Here is a 13684-nt window from a genome sequence, read left to right as displayed (position 1 = left end):
GGGGGAGGAAGATAAAGGAGACTGTGAGCCGCTCTGAGATTCGGAGTGAAGGATGGGGTATAAGTCCATTATCTTCATTGTCTTCTACTTTCATACAAACACTAATAGGACTAGGCCGGGGGTGGCCAAACTTGCTTAACGTAAGAGCCACATAGAATAAACATCCGATGTTTGAGAGTCACAAGACACAAATATCAGATGTCTGAGAGCTGCAAGAAGGAAGGCAAATAGATGCGGAAGGAGGGAGAGGCGGAAAGAAAGCAACTTTAACTTTAAATGCATTCTCCAAGCTAACAGCTGGCTTGGCTTGCAGAAGTGATTTAAAGAGAGAAATGCCTTTTCCAGGTCAGCTGATAGGGTGGGGGCTTCAAGAGACACACAATATGTGTGAAAGAGCCACATGTGGCTCCCGAGCCACGGTTTGGCCACCTCTGGTCTAGACAATGGGATGGTCAAGCTCCCCCCTCCCCATCAAGCAGGGAACAGAGATTTGGAGAGACTTGAAAGAAATGATGGAGTCTTCAGGAAAAGTTATCTGACATGGCCTGCAGGCGGGGAACAGAGGGGTGATAAAACTCATGGGAGCAAGAGGGAAGCTCTTCTTTGGTGGGGGGGGTCCATCAGAGCAGGCAAAACTCTTAACTGAGGTCTGGAGGAGGCCGTGGCTCAGTGGTGGAACATCTGCTTGGCATGCAGAAGATCCCAGCTACGATCCCCAGCATCTCCAGTTAGAAACTACCAGGCAGGAGGCGATGTGAAAGACCTCCACCTGAGGCCTGGAGTAGGCCTGCAGCTGCCAGTCTGAGTAGGCAATACTGACTTTGATGCACCAAGAATGGGGAGTGGCTGAGCATCTCCTAGGCATATAGATCTGTCCTGGATACCTGGAGGAAAATTCATGGTAAAGGCATGTAAAGGAGCCTGTCCTATATTTTAAGATGTGATACGGTATGCATGGGGGAGGGGAGAGAGGAATCGCGTTTTGCCCATTTCTTTTCGATTCCCTTGCTCAGTCTGGGGCTGTGCTAAAAGTACGCTCGTGAATGTTTCCTTTTCAATCAATACTTTCTAACAGGGGTGCATCAAACTTGCGTAACGTAAGAGCCACATACAATGAACAATAGAGGGCTGAGAGCTGTTAAGACATGAACATGAATGGGGAGGGACGGTGGCTCAGTGGTAGAGCATCTGCTTGGGAAGCAGAAGGTCCCAGGTTCAATCTCATCTCAGAGAGGCCTGAGAGGAACAGAACAGAGCAGAGCAGCTCTGATAAGCTGAGACAGCTGGAGAAGTTGCTAAGAATTTCTGCGTTTTGAAAGACTTCATTCTGAGGCTTGGGTGACTGCTGAAAAGGCTGAGTTGTGATAGCTGGGGAACTGCTGTACGTTTGGGTGAGTGGGCTAAAGGTGAAAGTGATTGATTGATTGATTGATTGATTGAGAGTAATTGTTGATGATTGCTTAGGAGTGGTCTGCTCCACCCTCTTTGCATTTTAAGCTGCGCCTTGCCAAAGGCGCGAGCCGAAGGGCGAGAGCTAAAGGGCTCTTGGCCTGTGGCTCTTTGCCTGGGGGCTTCCTAAGGACCAGGAACCCAGATCCCTGATTTCCTTGTTCTCCCAATAAGGTAAGTTGACCTTCCAGAAGGGGAGCCACGTAAACAACAGCATTTAAAGAGGACTGTATATTTAATATATATATATCATGAAGGTAGAATGCCAGCAGGGGGGTGGGGGCTTTCCAGTGTTTTGCACTGAGTGTCACATGTATGACTATCTGCCCACAGGACAGAAGTCTTGGGTGTGTGCTCGATGCAAGGAGCTCCTGGTCCTCAGGGAACGAGTTCGTACCCTTGAGGCCGAGGTGACTGCCCTGGAGAAGCAGAGACGGTCAGTTAGGCAATTGGGGAAGACTCTTGGGGGCGTATTAGATGAGCCCCACTCTGAATGTGGCAGCCCCGTTGCTGCCAGAGAGCGTGAGGGTCTAGAGGGAACAGGGCACCTTGCTGAGGATAAGGGGAATGCGCCCTCAGAAGGGACCTCTTCTTCGGTTGGTGAGCGGGTATCCTTTCACGCCAAGGAACCATCCCTGGGCAGGGGGAGAGGGGGGGTCTTGGTAGTTGGTGATTCGATCCTTAGGCAAGTAGACAGCTGGGTGGCGAAACCGCGTATTGACCGTATGGTGACTTGCCTGCCTGGTGCGAAGGTAGCGGACATTACGCGTGTAGTAGATAGGCTGATAGACAGTGCTGGGGAGGAGCCTGTGGTCATGGTGCATGTTGGCACCAACGATGTGGGGAAATGCAGTCGTGAGGTCCTGGAGGAGAAATTTAGGCTGCTAGGCGGGAGACTTAAGGCCAGGACCTCCAAGGTGGCCTTCTCGGAAGTGCTACCTGTTCCACGTGCAGGGCAGGAGAGACAGGCGCAAATTAGAAGTCTCAATGTGTGGATGAGACGATGGTGTAAGGAGGAAGGGTTTAAGTTTGTTAGGCACTGGGATGCTTTCTGGAACAAGCCGGAGCTGTACAAAAGAGACGGTCTCCACTTGTCTCCGGATGGAACCAGGCTGCTGGCGCTTAAAATCAAAAAGGTGGCAGAGCAGTTTTTAAACTAAATCTTGGGGGAAAGCCGACAGGAGATGGAATGTCTCTGGTTCGGGAGGACTCGTCTCAAAGAGATGAAGGGTTGGCTTCTATTTTTCTACCGAGTAACGGATCAGAGTTGTCCACTGTGATGGTGACAAACAGTATGGACTGTCTGCTAGAGTCTCGAGGCGGCAGGAGAGAGGTGGCGGGCCTAGCTTGCTTGGGAAATTATAAATGTTTGTATGCAAATGCTAGAAGTGTCCGAAGTAAAATTGGTGAATTGGAATGTTTAGTGTTGGGAGAAAACATAGACATTGTGGGAATTTCAGAAACTTGGTGGAATGAGGAGAATCAGTGGGACACGGTGATTCCTGGATATAAGTTATATCGGAAGGATAGGGAGGGAAGGGTTGGAGGTGGGGTGGCTCTGTATGTCAGAGAGGATATACGGTCCAGTAAGACTGAGGTCAGAGAATTAGATTCCCTTTTAGAAATGCTTTGGGTTGAAATAGAGGGCCCAAAAGGAAATTTAACTATGGGAGTTTGTTATCGCCCACCAAATCAAAAGAGAGAGGACGATTATAATATGATGGAGGGATTAAAGATAGCGGCTAAACATAAAAACTGTGTCGTAATAGGTGATTTTAACTACCCGCAGATTGATTGGGTCAATATGTGTTCTGGTCGAGAGAAAGAGATTGAGTTTCTTGATGCTCTCAATGACTGTGCTATGGAGCAGATGGTCTCAGAACCTACCAGGGGTGGGGCGATCCTGGATCTGGTCCTAAGTAATGCCCAAGACTTGGTGAGAGACGTAAAAGTGATTGCGCTGCTTGGGAACAGTGACCATAATGTTATTGATTTCACCATTTGTATAAATAGGGAGTTGCCCAAAAAGACCGCCACAACCACATTTAACTTTAAAAGGGGTAAATTCTCTGAGATGAGGAGGCATGTGAGGAGGAAACTGAAAGGAAAGGTAAATACGGTCAAAACCCTTGGGGAAGCTTGGAGACTATTTAAAACTATAATCCTAGAAGCTCAGATAAAATACATACCACAAGTTAGGAAAGGCACAAACAGGTATAAGAAGAGGCCAGCATGGTTAACAAACAAAGTAATGGAAGCTGTAAAAGGTAAGAAGGACTCCTTTAAGCGGTGGAAAACCAGTCCAAGTGAGATTAATAAAAGGGAACACAGGCAGTGGCAAATCAAATGCAAGACTGTGATCAGGCAGGCAAAAAGGGACTATGAGGAGCATATTGCAAAAAACATAAAGACCAACAATAAAAATTTCTTCAAATATATTAGAAGTAGGAAACCAGCCAGGGAAGCAGTGGGGCCCTTGGATGACCATGGGGTAAAAGGATTACTGAAGGAGGATGGGGAAATGGCTGAGAAGCTGAATGCATTTTTTGCCTCCGTCTTCACCGTGGAAGATGAGAAGTGTTTGCCCGCCCCAGAACCACTAATATTGGAAGGGGTGTTGAAAGACCTGAGTCAGATTGAGGTGACAAAAGAGGAGGTCCTACAACTGATAGACAAATTAAAAACTAATAAGTCACCGGGTCCGGATGGCATACATCCGAGAGTTCTGAAAGAACTCAAAGTTGAACTTGTGGATCTTCTAACAAAAATCTGTAATCTTTCATTGAAATCTGCCTCCGTTCCTGAGGACTGGAAGGTAGCAAATGTCACCCCCATCTTTAAAAAGGGTTCCAGAGGAGATCCGGGAAATTACAGGCCAGTCAGTCTGACTTCAATACCGGGAAAGTTGGTAGAAACCATTATCAAGGACAGAATGAGTAGGCACATTGATGAACACGGGTTATTGAGGAAGACTCAGCATGGGTTCTGCAAGGGAAGATCTTGCCTCACTAACCTGTTACATTTCTTTGAGGGGGTGAACAAACATGTGGACAAAGGAGACCCGATAGATGTTGTTTACCTTGACTTCCAGAAAGCTTTTGATAAAGTTCCTCATCAAAGGCTCCTTAGAAAGCTTGAGAGTCATGGAGTAAAAGGACAGGTCCTCTTGTGGATCAAAAACTGGCTGAGTAATAGGAAGCAGAGAGTGAGTATAAATGGGCAGTCTTCGCAGTGGAGGACGGTAAGCAGTGGGGTGCCGCAGGGCTCGGTACTGGGTCCCATGCTCTTTAACTTGTTCATAAATGATTTAGAGTTGGGAGTGAGCAGTGAAGTGGCCAAATTTGCAGATGACACTAAATTGTTCAGGGTGGTGAGAACCAGAGAGGATTGTGAGGAACTCCAAAGGGATCTGTTGAGGCTGGGTGAGTGGGCGTCAACGTGGCAGATGCGGTTCAATGTGGCCAAGTGCAAAGTAATGCATATTGGGGCCAAGAATCCCAGCTACAAATACAAGTTGATGGAGTGTGAACTGGCAGAGACAGACCAAGAGAGAGATCTTGGGGTCATGGTAGATAATTCACTGAAAATGTCAAGACAGTGTGCGTTTGCAATAAAAAAGGCCAACGCCATGCTGGGAATTATTAGGAAGGGAATTGAAAACAAATCAGCCAGTATCATAATGCCTCTGTATAAATCGATGGTGCGGTCTCATTTGGAGTACTGTGTGCAGTTCTGGTCGCCGCACCTCAAAAAGGATATTATAGCATTGGAGAAAGTTCAGAAAAGGGCAACTAAAATGATTAAAGGGCTGGAACACCTTCCCTATGAAGAAAGGTTGAAACGCTTAGGGCTCTTTAGCTTGGAGAAACGTCGACTGAGGGGTGACATGATAGAAGTTTACAAGATAATGCATGGGATGGAGAAAGTAGAGAAAGAAGTACTTTTCTCCCTTTCTCACAATACAAGAACTCGTGGGCATTCGATGAAATTGCTGAGCAGACAGGTTAAAACGGATAAAAGGAAGTACTTTTTCACCCAAAGGGTGATTAACATGTGGAATTCACTGCCACAGGAGGTGGTGGCGTCCGCAAGCATAGCCACCTTCAAGAAGGGGTTAGATAAAAATATGGAGCAGAGGTCCATCAGTGGCTATTAGCCACAGTGTGTGTGTGTGTGTGTGTGTGTGTCTCTCCCTCGGCTTGGCTTCGCGAACGAAGATTTAAGAAGGGTGCAATAGTGTGTGTGTGTATATATATATATATATATATATATATATATATATATATATATATATATATATATATATATTTGGCCGCTGTGTGACACAGAATGTTGGACTGGATGGGCCATTGGCCTGATCTAACATGGCTTCTCTTATGTTCTTATGTTCTTAATCCCTGGCATCTCCAAAAAAAGGGTCCAGGCAAACAGGTGTGAAAAACCTCAACTTGAAACCCTGGAGAGCCGCTGCCAGTCTGAGAAGACAATACTGACTTTGATGGACCAAGTGTCCGATTCAGTATAAGGCAGCTTCATATGTTCATGTTCATATGACAGAGAAGGAAGGGAGGGGAGGGGGAGGTGAAAATAAAGCATATTTAAAATTGATTTTGGGAAGAGAGCGAGAGAGATGAACAGAAAGCAACTTTAACTTTAAATGCATTCTCCATGCTGCCAGTTGGCTTGGAGAAGTGATTTTAAGGGACAAACGCCTTCTCCAAGCCAGTCGATGGGGCAGTGAGGGTTTGAGAGCCACACAAAACGCGTGAAAGAGCCACTTGTAGCTCTTGAGCCACAGTTCGGCCACCCTGATTCATAACTTTGGCTTCTGGGAGTGGTTCTCTGCACCAAAAAGACCTCCATTGTCCTGAACACAGTGCCGGGGAGGAGGCAGGCACCTGGTAAGTGGCTATTCGTCCAGAGGCGAGCAAGACAGGAAAGGGTCCCTAGGATGACCAGGCACTGGGGAAGTGGGAGACAGAGGGGCAAAGTCTCAGATCCGGGAAGGGAAGCTGGGAGTCCCGACCACACAGATTTTTAGCTTCCAGCTCACACATTTTCATCTTCGCTCAGGAAGGATGACCCCAGAGCAGGGGTGGTCAACGGTAGCTCTCCAGATGTTTTTTTGCCTACAACTCCCATCAGCCCCAGCCATGCTGGGGCTGATGGGAGTGGTAGGCAAAAAAAACACCCCCAGATCTGGAGAGCTACTGTTCACCACCCCTGCCCTAGAGGACACTCCTGTATGCAGTAGCTCACAACTTGAATGCCACGTAGATCGATCCAAGAGGGCATCCGTGCCGGTCCGAAGCAGCTTTACAAAGCAGGAGCCCAGCCGCACCTTTAAGGCCAACCAAGTTTTATGTGAGCTTTCCCTCGACTGAAGAAGTGTGCTTAGAGCGCACACGAAAGCTTACGTCCTCAATGAAGACTTGGTTGGTCTTAAAGGTGACGCCAGACTCCTGCTTTGTCCGACTTGAACGCCAGCAGCTCGCAAAGCAGAATTCTTGCTCACAAAACCTCTGCAGCTTAGAGGGGAACACTGGCCCTGACCCTCCTAGCCCCTCCAACAGGGCTGGCCAGTGGTAGGCTCTCCAGATGTTGTTTTGCCTACAACTCCCATCAGCCCAGCCATCGGCCGTGCTGGCTGGGGCTGACGGGAGTTGCAGGCAAAACAACATCTGGAGAGCTACCACTGGCCACCCCTGCCTTACAAAGTTCAGGTGGTGGCAGGGGGGGGGAGGGGGAGAAAGAGACCTCTCCAGCTGCTGGGAAAACCTTGGAGAGCAGGGTGGAACCTGCAGGCTGAAGAGGCCTACTCCGCTCCATCCACAAAGAACCAGGAATGAAACCACAAGAGGCCTGCGGGGAAACCAAACCCATCTCGCGCGCTCTCCTGGGTCTCCTCTTCCTCCTTCCCAATTCGGAGGGCGCAGCAGAGCACCGCTGGATCTCCGCTCGCCTAAAATCCGGGAAGGGGCGGGGACGCGTTCCCTGGCGCCGCAAAACAGCCCTGCCGCTCTCCAGACGCCGGGCCCCCCCCCCCTCCCCAATCTGCATCGTTGCCCTGAACCGTCTGCGGCTCTCCCAGTCTGCCACGTGCTCCTCCATCCACCTTTCCCGGCTCCAGCCTACAGGGGTAGGGAACGTCGGCTCTCCAGATGTGTTTTTGGCCTACAACTCCCATCAGCCCCAGCCAGCATGGCCAACGGCTGGGGCTGATGGGAGTTGTAGGCAAAAAAAAACATCTGGCGAGCCAACGTTCCCTACCCCCTGCGAGTCCCCTCCCATCCCGGCAGCCCCCTCCCCCTGGCCAGTTGCCAGGATTTCAATTTTTTTTTTTCCCCCAATTTCTCAAAGGGCGCTTTAATTAACGTAATTCTTTCTGGGCACTGCTGCTCCGTCTGTCTGACCTCTTCCACACTGTCGTGGGCAGCAACAAGGCACAGGTGGACCTTCCTTACTTCCCAAAGGGCCATCTCTTCCTACACCCGCCGCCCCCCGTCTCTGAACAGGAAGGACCGACCAACCTCTCCGAATCTGCCCACCAGCAGAGGCAGTAGGAAGGGAAGACTGTGGGTCAGGGGCCCTGAGTTAGGGGGCTTCGCCAGTAAGTCAAGGGGCACGGCCCACCCCCACCCCCCCCGTAGCTACAGGCCTGCCAGTTGCTTGCAAGAGGGGTGGAGGGAGGGGGGCTCGGCCGCCCGGCCAACGATGCGCCGCAGACGCAACAAAAGAGCCGTGCGCTTTTGGAGACGCGAAGGTGCGCGCCGGTGGCCCCGGCATCCGCGCTTTGCTCGGGACGCGAGAAGCAGCCCCCGGGGAAGGGGACCGAGAAGAAAGCAGCGTTCTTTCTCCCCCCCCCCCCCCCCGCTCCTCACCTCCCTGGCCGCCCAGGAGCGCCGTCAACAGAACCGCCCAAGCCGCCTTCATGGTTGCAAAAGCGCAGCGGGCGCGTCCTTCCTCCTCCTTTGGCGACGCCTCCGGCTCTTTACGCGCGGCCGCTGCTTGGAGAGGTTTGGCCGGCCAGGGGCGGGGGGGAGATCCGCCGCCCACGTGGAGCGCTCCTCGAATCCGAGGCGGCCAGCAGCGGCTGGGGGGGCGCGGCTCCGCCTGGCGGAGTCTCTCTTTCGTTTCCTCCATCCAGACCCTCCTTTGCAAAGAAAGGAAAGCGCAGGAAGGGAGGTTGGAGCGAGGTCGGGGGAGCGGCGGCGAGCCAGAGGCCTGGTGGCCGGGGGCGCGCGCGCTTGCAACGCCCAGAAGGCTTCTGGAAAGGGAAGGAGGGAGGGGGGTAGTTCGCTAGCTCTCTCTCTCCCCCCCCCCACCGTCGTGTTGTGGTTGCCAACTTCCAGGTGGGGGGGGTGGTCCTGGAGATCTGGCATCGCAGATGGCTTCCCTGGGTTCTTATACGGAACAGAAGTTCATCAGTGGCAGTTAGGCATAAGGCAAAATAGGTGTGAAAAACCTCGGCTTGGGACCCTGGGAGCCGCTGCCAGTCTGAGTAGACAAGACTGCCTTTGATGGACCAAGAGCCTGATTCAGTAGAAGGCAGCTTCATATGTCCATAAGGCAGGGGTGGCCACCGGTAGCTCTCCAGATGTGTGTGGGTTTTTTTGCCTAAGAGAACATAAGAGAAGCCATGTTAGATCAGGCCAATGGCCCATCCAGTCCAACACTCTGTGTCACACATAAGAGAAGCCATGTTAGATCAGGCCAATGGCTCATCCAGTCCAACACTCTGTGTCACATAAGAACATAAGAGAAGCCATGTTGGATCAGGCCAGTGGCCCCTCCAGTCCAACACTCTGTGTCACATAAGAACATAAGAGAAGCCCTGTTGGATCAGGACAATGGCCCCTGCAGTCCAACACTCTGAGTCACATAAGAACATAAGAGAAGCCCTGTTGGATCAGTCCAATGGCCCCTCCTGTCCAACACTCTGTGTCACATAAGAACATAAGAGAAGCCCTGTTGGATCAGGACAATGGCCCCTGCAGTCCAACACTCTGAGTCACATAAGAACATAAGAGAAGCCATGTTGGATCAGGCCAGTGGCCCCTCCAGTCCAACACTCTGTGTCACACATAAGAGAAGCCATGTTAGATCAGGCCAATGGCTCATCCAGTCCAACACTCTGTGTCACATAAGAACATAAGAGAAGCCATGTTGGATCAGGCCAATGGCCCATCCAGTCCAACACTCTGAGTCACATAAGAACATAAGAGAAGCCATGTTGGATCAGGCCAGTGGCCCCTCCAGTCCAACACTCTGTGTCACATAGGAACATAAGAGAAGCCATGTTGGATCAGGCCAGTGGCCCCTCCAGTCTAACACTCTGTGTCACACATTCTCTCTCGGCTTGGCTTCGCGAACGAAGATTTAAGAAGGGTGCAATAGTCCACGTTTGCTGCAGGCTCGCTGGTGGCTGACAAGACCAATGTGGGACAGGCAGGTCCGGCCACAGCGGCTGCAGGGAAAAGTCTGATTTGGGGTTGGTGCTGTAGCAGTGCGATTCTTCCTCAATCTCCTTTTGTCCTCAAGACCAGCTATGCGTGTGTTCTCAAAGGAAGAGACAGCCTGGTGGATGGTGTGCCTCCATGCTTTGCGATCTGAGGCTAGGTCAGACCACTGGTGATGGTTGATGTGACAGGTGCTAAGGGATTTCTTCAAGGAGTCCTTGTACCTCTTCTTTGGTGCCCCTCTATTTCGATGGCCGGTGGAGAGTTCGCCATACAGGGCAATCTTGGGAAGGCGGTGGTTTTCCATCCTAGAAATATGCCCTGCCCAGCGCAGCTGCGTCTTCAACAGCAGTGCCTCGATGCTGGTAACCTCTGCCCGCTTGAGGACTTCAGTGTTGGTCACAAAGTCACTCCAGTGGATGTTGAGGATGGTGCGAAGGCAGCGCTGATGAAAGCGCTCAAGGAGTCGCAGGTGATGACGGTATAAAACCCACGATTCGGAGCCATAGATGAGGGTTGTCATCACAACCGCTTTGTAAACATTGATCTTTGTGCCTTTTTTCAGATGCTTGTTGCTCCACACTCTTTTGTGCAGTCGGCCAAATGCACGGTTTGCCTTTGCCAGCCTGTTGTCAATCTCCTTGTCGATCTTGGCATCTGAGGAGATGATGCACCCTAGGTAGCTGAACTGCTGGACTGTCTTCAGAACTGATTCACCCACAGTGATGCAGGGAGGGTGATAAACTTCCTGGGGTGCAGGCTGGTGGAGAACTTCTGTCTTCTTCAGACTAACTTCTAGGCCGAATAGCTTGGCAGCCTCTGCAAAGCAGGACGTCATATGCTGCAGAGCTGATACCGAGTGGGAGACGAGTGCAGCATCATCAGCAAACAGTAGCTCTCGGATGAGTTTTTCCATTGTCTTGGAGTGGGCCTTTAGTCGCCTCAGGTTGAACAGGCTGCCATCGGTGCGATAGCGGATGTAGACACCATCGTCCTCATCTAGATCTACTGCGGCTCTTTGAAGCATCATGCTAAAGAAAATCGTAAAGAGAGTTGGCGCGAGAACGCAGCCTTGCTTTACACCTGTGCCTATTGGGAAGGGCTCCGAGAGGTCGTTGCAGTGTCTGACTTGGCCTCGCTGGTCTTCGTGTAGCTGGATGATCATGCTGAGGAACCTTGGGGGACATCCTAAACGTTCCAAGATTTGCCACAGGCCTTTCCTGCTAACGGTATCGAAAGCTTTGGTAAGGTCGACAAAAGTCACATACAGACCCTTGTTCTGTTCCCTGCATTTCTCTTGGAGCTGCCTGAGAACAAATACCATGTCGGTGGTGCTCCTGTTAGCTCTGAAGCCGCACTGGCTCTCTGGGAGGAGTTCTTCTGCAATGGTGGGCACCAGTCTGTTCAGGAGTATTCTGGCAAGGATTTTGCCTGCGATGGAGAGCAGGGTTATCCCCCGGTAGTTGGAGCAGTCTGACTTTTCCCCTTTGTTCTTGTATAGGGTGATGATGATTGCATCGCGAAAGTCCTGTGGTAATTTGCCTTGTTCCCAGCAGGTGACAAGTACTTTGTGAAGTGAGCTATGTAGTACTGTGCCCCCATGCTTCCAGATCTCTGGTGGAATTCCATCAACTCCTGCTGCCTTGCCACTTTTCAGTTGCTTGATGGCTTTAACAGTCTCTTCTAGGGTGGGGATCTCATCCAACTCTGTTTTCACCGGTTGAAGTGGGGTGAGGTGGATTGCTGAATCTTGAACTACGCGGTTGGCACTGAAGAGAACCTGAAAATACTCCGACCACCGGTTCAGTATGGATGCCTTGTCTGTGAGGAGCACTTGGCCGTCTGCACTATGCAAGGGACTCTGAGCCTGATATGATGGACCATATACTGCCTTCAGGGCTTCGTAGAACCCTCTTAAATCACCAGTGTCTGCACACAGCTGGGTTCTCTCTGCAAGCTTGGTCCACCACTCGTTCTGAATGTCTCGAAGCTTGCGCTGGAGGTTGCTACATGCAGCGCGAAAGGTTGCTTTTTTCCCAGGACAGGAGTGCTGAGCAAGATGTGCTTGGTAGGCAGATCTCTTTTTTGCCAGTAATTCTTGGATCTCTTGATTGTTCTCATCAAACCAGTCCTTGTTCTTCCTTGTGGAGAACCCGAGGACTTCTTCAGAGATCTGCAGGACGGTAGTTTTTAGGTGTTCCCAGAGTGCTTCTGGAGAAGGGTCTGTGGGGCAACTGAGGTCCTCAATTCTTGACTGGAGTTTTGCCTGGAAGGCAGCTTTAACTTCGGCTGACTGGAGGCTGCCAACCTGAAACTTCCTCCGAGGGATACCTCCTCTCCTGGGTGTGGGTTTAAAGTGAAGACGGAGATTGCAGCGTACAAGACGATGATCTTGGTGGGGGGGGTGGGGGGTGGGCTCCCTCTGGGAATCCTACCCCCCCAGGGAAAGTGCATGCGCAATACATAGCCTCTCCTCTCCCAGTGTAGTGAACGCCGCGTGGTCACTGTCTGGCTATGCCTGGCAGATGGTCACTGCAATGGCCTCTCCTGCATTACTGCATCCGTAGCAACACCTTCTCGCTGGTCCCCCCCGTTTTCACAGAGTTTGCTACGTCATGGTGCGACCGAATTGTCCGGCGGTATAACCGGATGGGCAGGCTGGGCCCACCAACTTCGTCAGCCTAAGAGAAGGAAAACTCTAACATCAAACCCGGGCAGATAGAGCTCGTTAATGTAACACCTACCACCTGGAGGACTCACTGCCGGCGTCCCGGCTTACTGGGCCATGGCAGATGACCCCCAGGTGAAAGGGTGGAGCCAGTACCGCGCACACTGCGCTTCACCTAAAAAATTCCTCTGCGCAGGCCTGAAGGGCATATCCACACACACAACTCACAACGCATCAAGTCCTGCAGCGATAGGCAAGGGGCGAAACGGCAGGTGGAAGGTGCCACTGGAAGCCGCAGTCCCGATCCTGCATGTAGGCGGTTCAGGATATTGGTCGCCTGATGCTAACCCGGAGACGAAAGCATCTTTCGGCAGCACCCTGAACGACCAAGCAGCCTTATCTAGGGACAGCACTGCTTGCTCCACACGGAGAGGGGCCTAGAAAAGGTGGCCTAAACAAAGCTCGTCTCCCCCACCCCAGTTGGCTAGCCGCGGTCAACGGGCATCCTTACTTGCGGTCGAAAAATAACAACAAAGAAAAGGCATGCACCTGCCTCACAAAGTGTGCAAAGACTAAAGCTTGCGTGTTGGAACATCAGAACCATGCTTGACACAGTAGGCAGTGGTCGCCCTGAACGACGCTCTGCTCTAGTTGCCCACGAACTTCTCAGGTTGAATATCGACATAGCAGCTCTCAGTGAGGTCCGTTTCCCTGAGGAAGGTAGTCTTCAAGAACACGGTGCTGGCTATACCCTCTACTGGTCGGGTAAGTCAAAGGCTGAGAGCCGCCTTTCAGGCGTTGGCTTCATGGTCAGGAACTCCATCGCCTCCAAACTCGAAAACCTTCCAACAGGTCACTCAGATCGCATCATGTCCATGCGCCTCCCACTTCAAAACAAGCAGCATGCAACACTCTTCAGTGTGTATGCCCCAACCCTTCAAGCAGATCCTGCAGAAAAGAACAAGTTCTATGCTGATCTACGCAACCTCGTACGGAAGACCCCTACAGAGGACAAGGTGATCATCCTTGGCGACTTCAATGCCAGAGTAGGTAAAGACTCGGAAGCCTGGAAAGGAGTACTTGGCAAACACGGCATTGGCAACTGCAA

The 13684-nt window shown here is 51.3% G+C and overlaps 1 protein-coding gene across 1 annotated transcript in view; it reads right to left on the bottom strand.

Annotated features, from left to right (window-relative positions):
- Nucleotides 1-8471, bottom strand: part of LOC132574683 (lymphocyte antigen 6E-like) — a 39215-nt gene extending 30744 nt beyond the window's left edge. The window contains exon 1 of the mRNA XM_060242918.1: nucleotides 8331-8471. Within this exon, the coding sequence (XP_060098901.1) occupies nucleotides 8331-8382 (52 nt within the window). The 5' untranslated portion in view covers nucleotides 8383-8471. The remainder of the gene's footprint in view (nucleotides 1-8330) is intronic.
- Nucleotides 8472-13684: the final 5213 nt, after the last annotated feature.

The sequence above is a fragment of the Heteronotia binoei genome, chromosome 7 (assembly GCF_032191835.1).
Source record: "Heteronotia binoei isolate CCM8104 ecotype False Entrance Well chromosome 7, APGP_CSIRO_Hbin_v1, whole genome shotgun sequence".
In the NCBI taxonomy this organism is placed as follows: domain Eukaryota; kingdom Metazoa; phylum Chordata; class Lepidosauria; order Squamata; family Gekkonidae; genus Heteronotia; species Heteronotia binoei.
The sequence above is the reverse complement of the archived record's forward strand: the minus strand, read 5'-3'. Positions and strand labels throughout refer to the sequence as shown.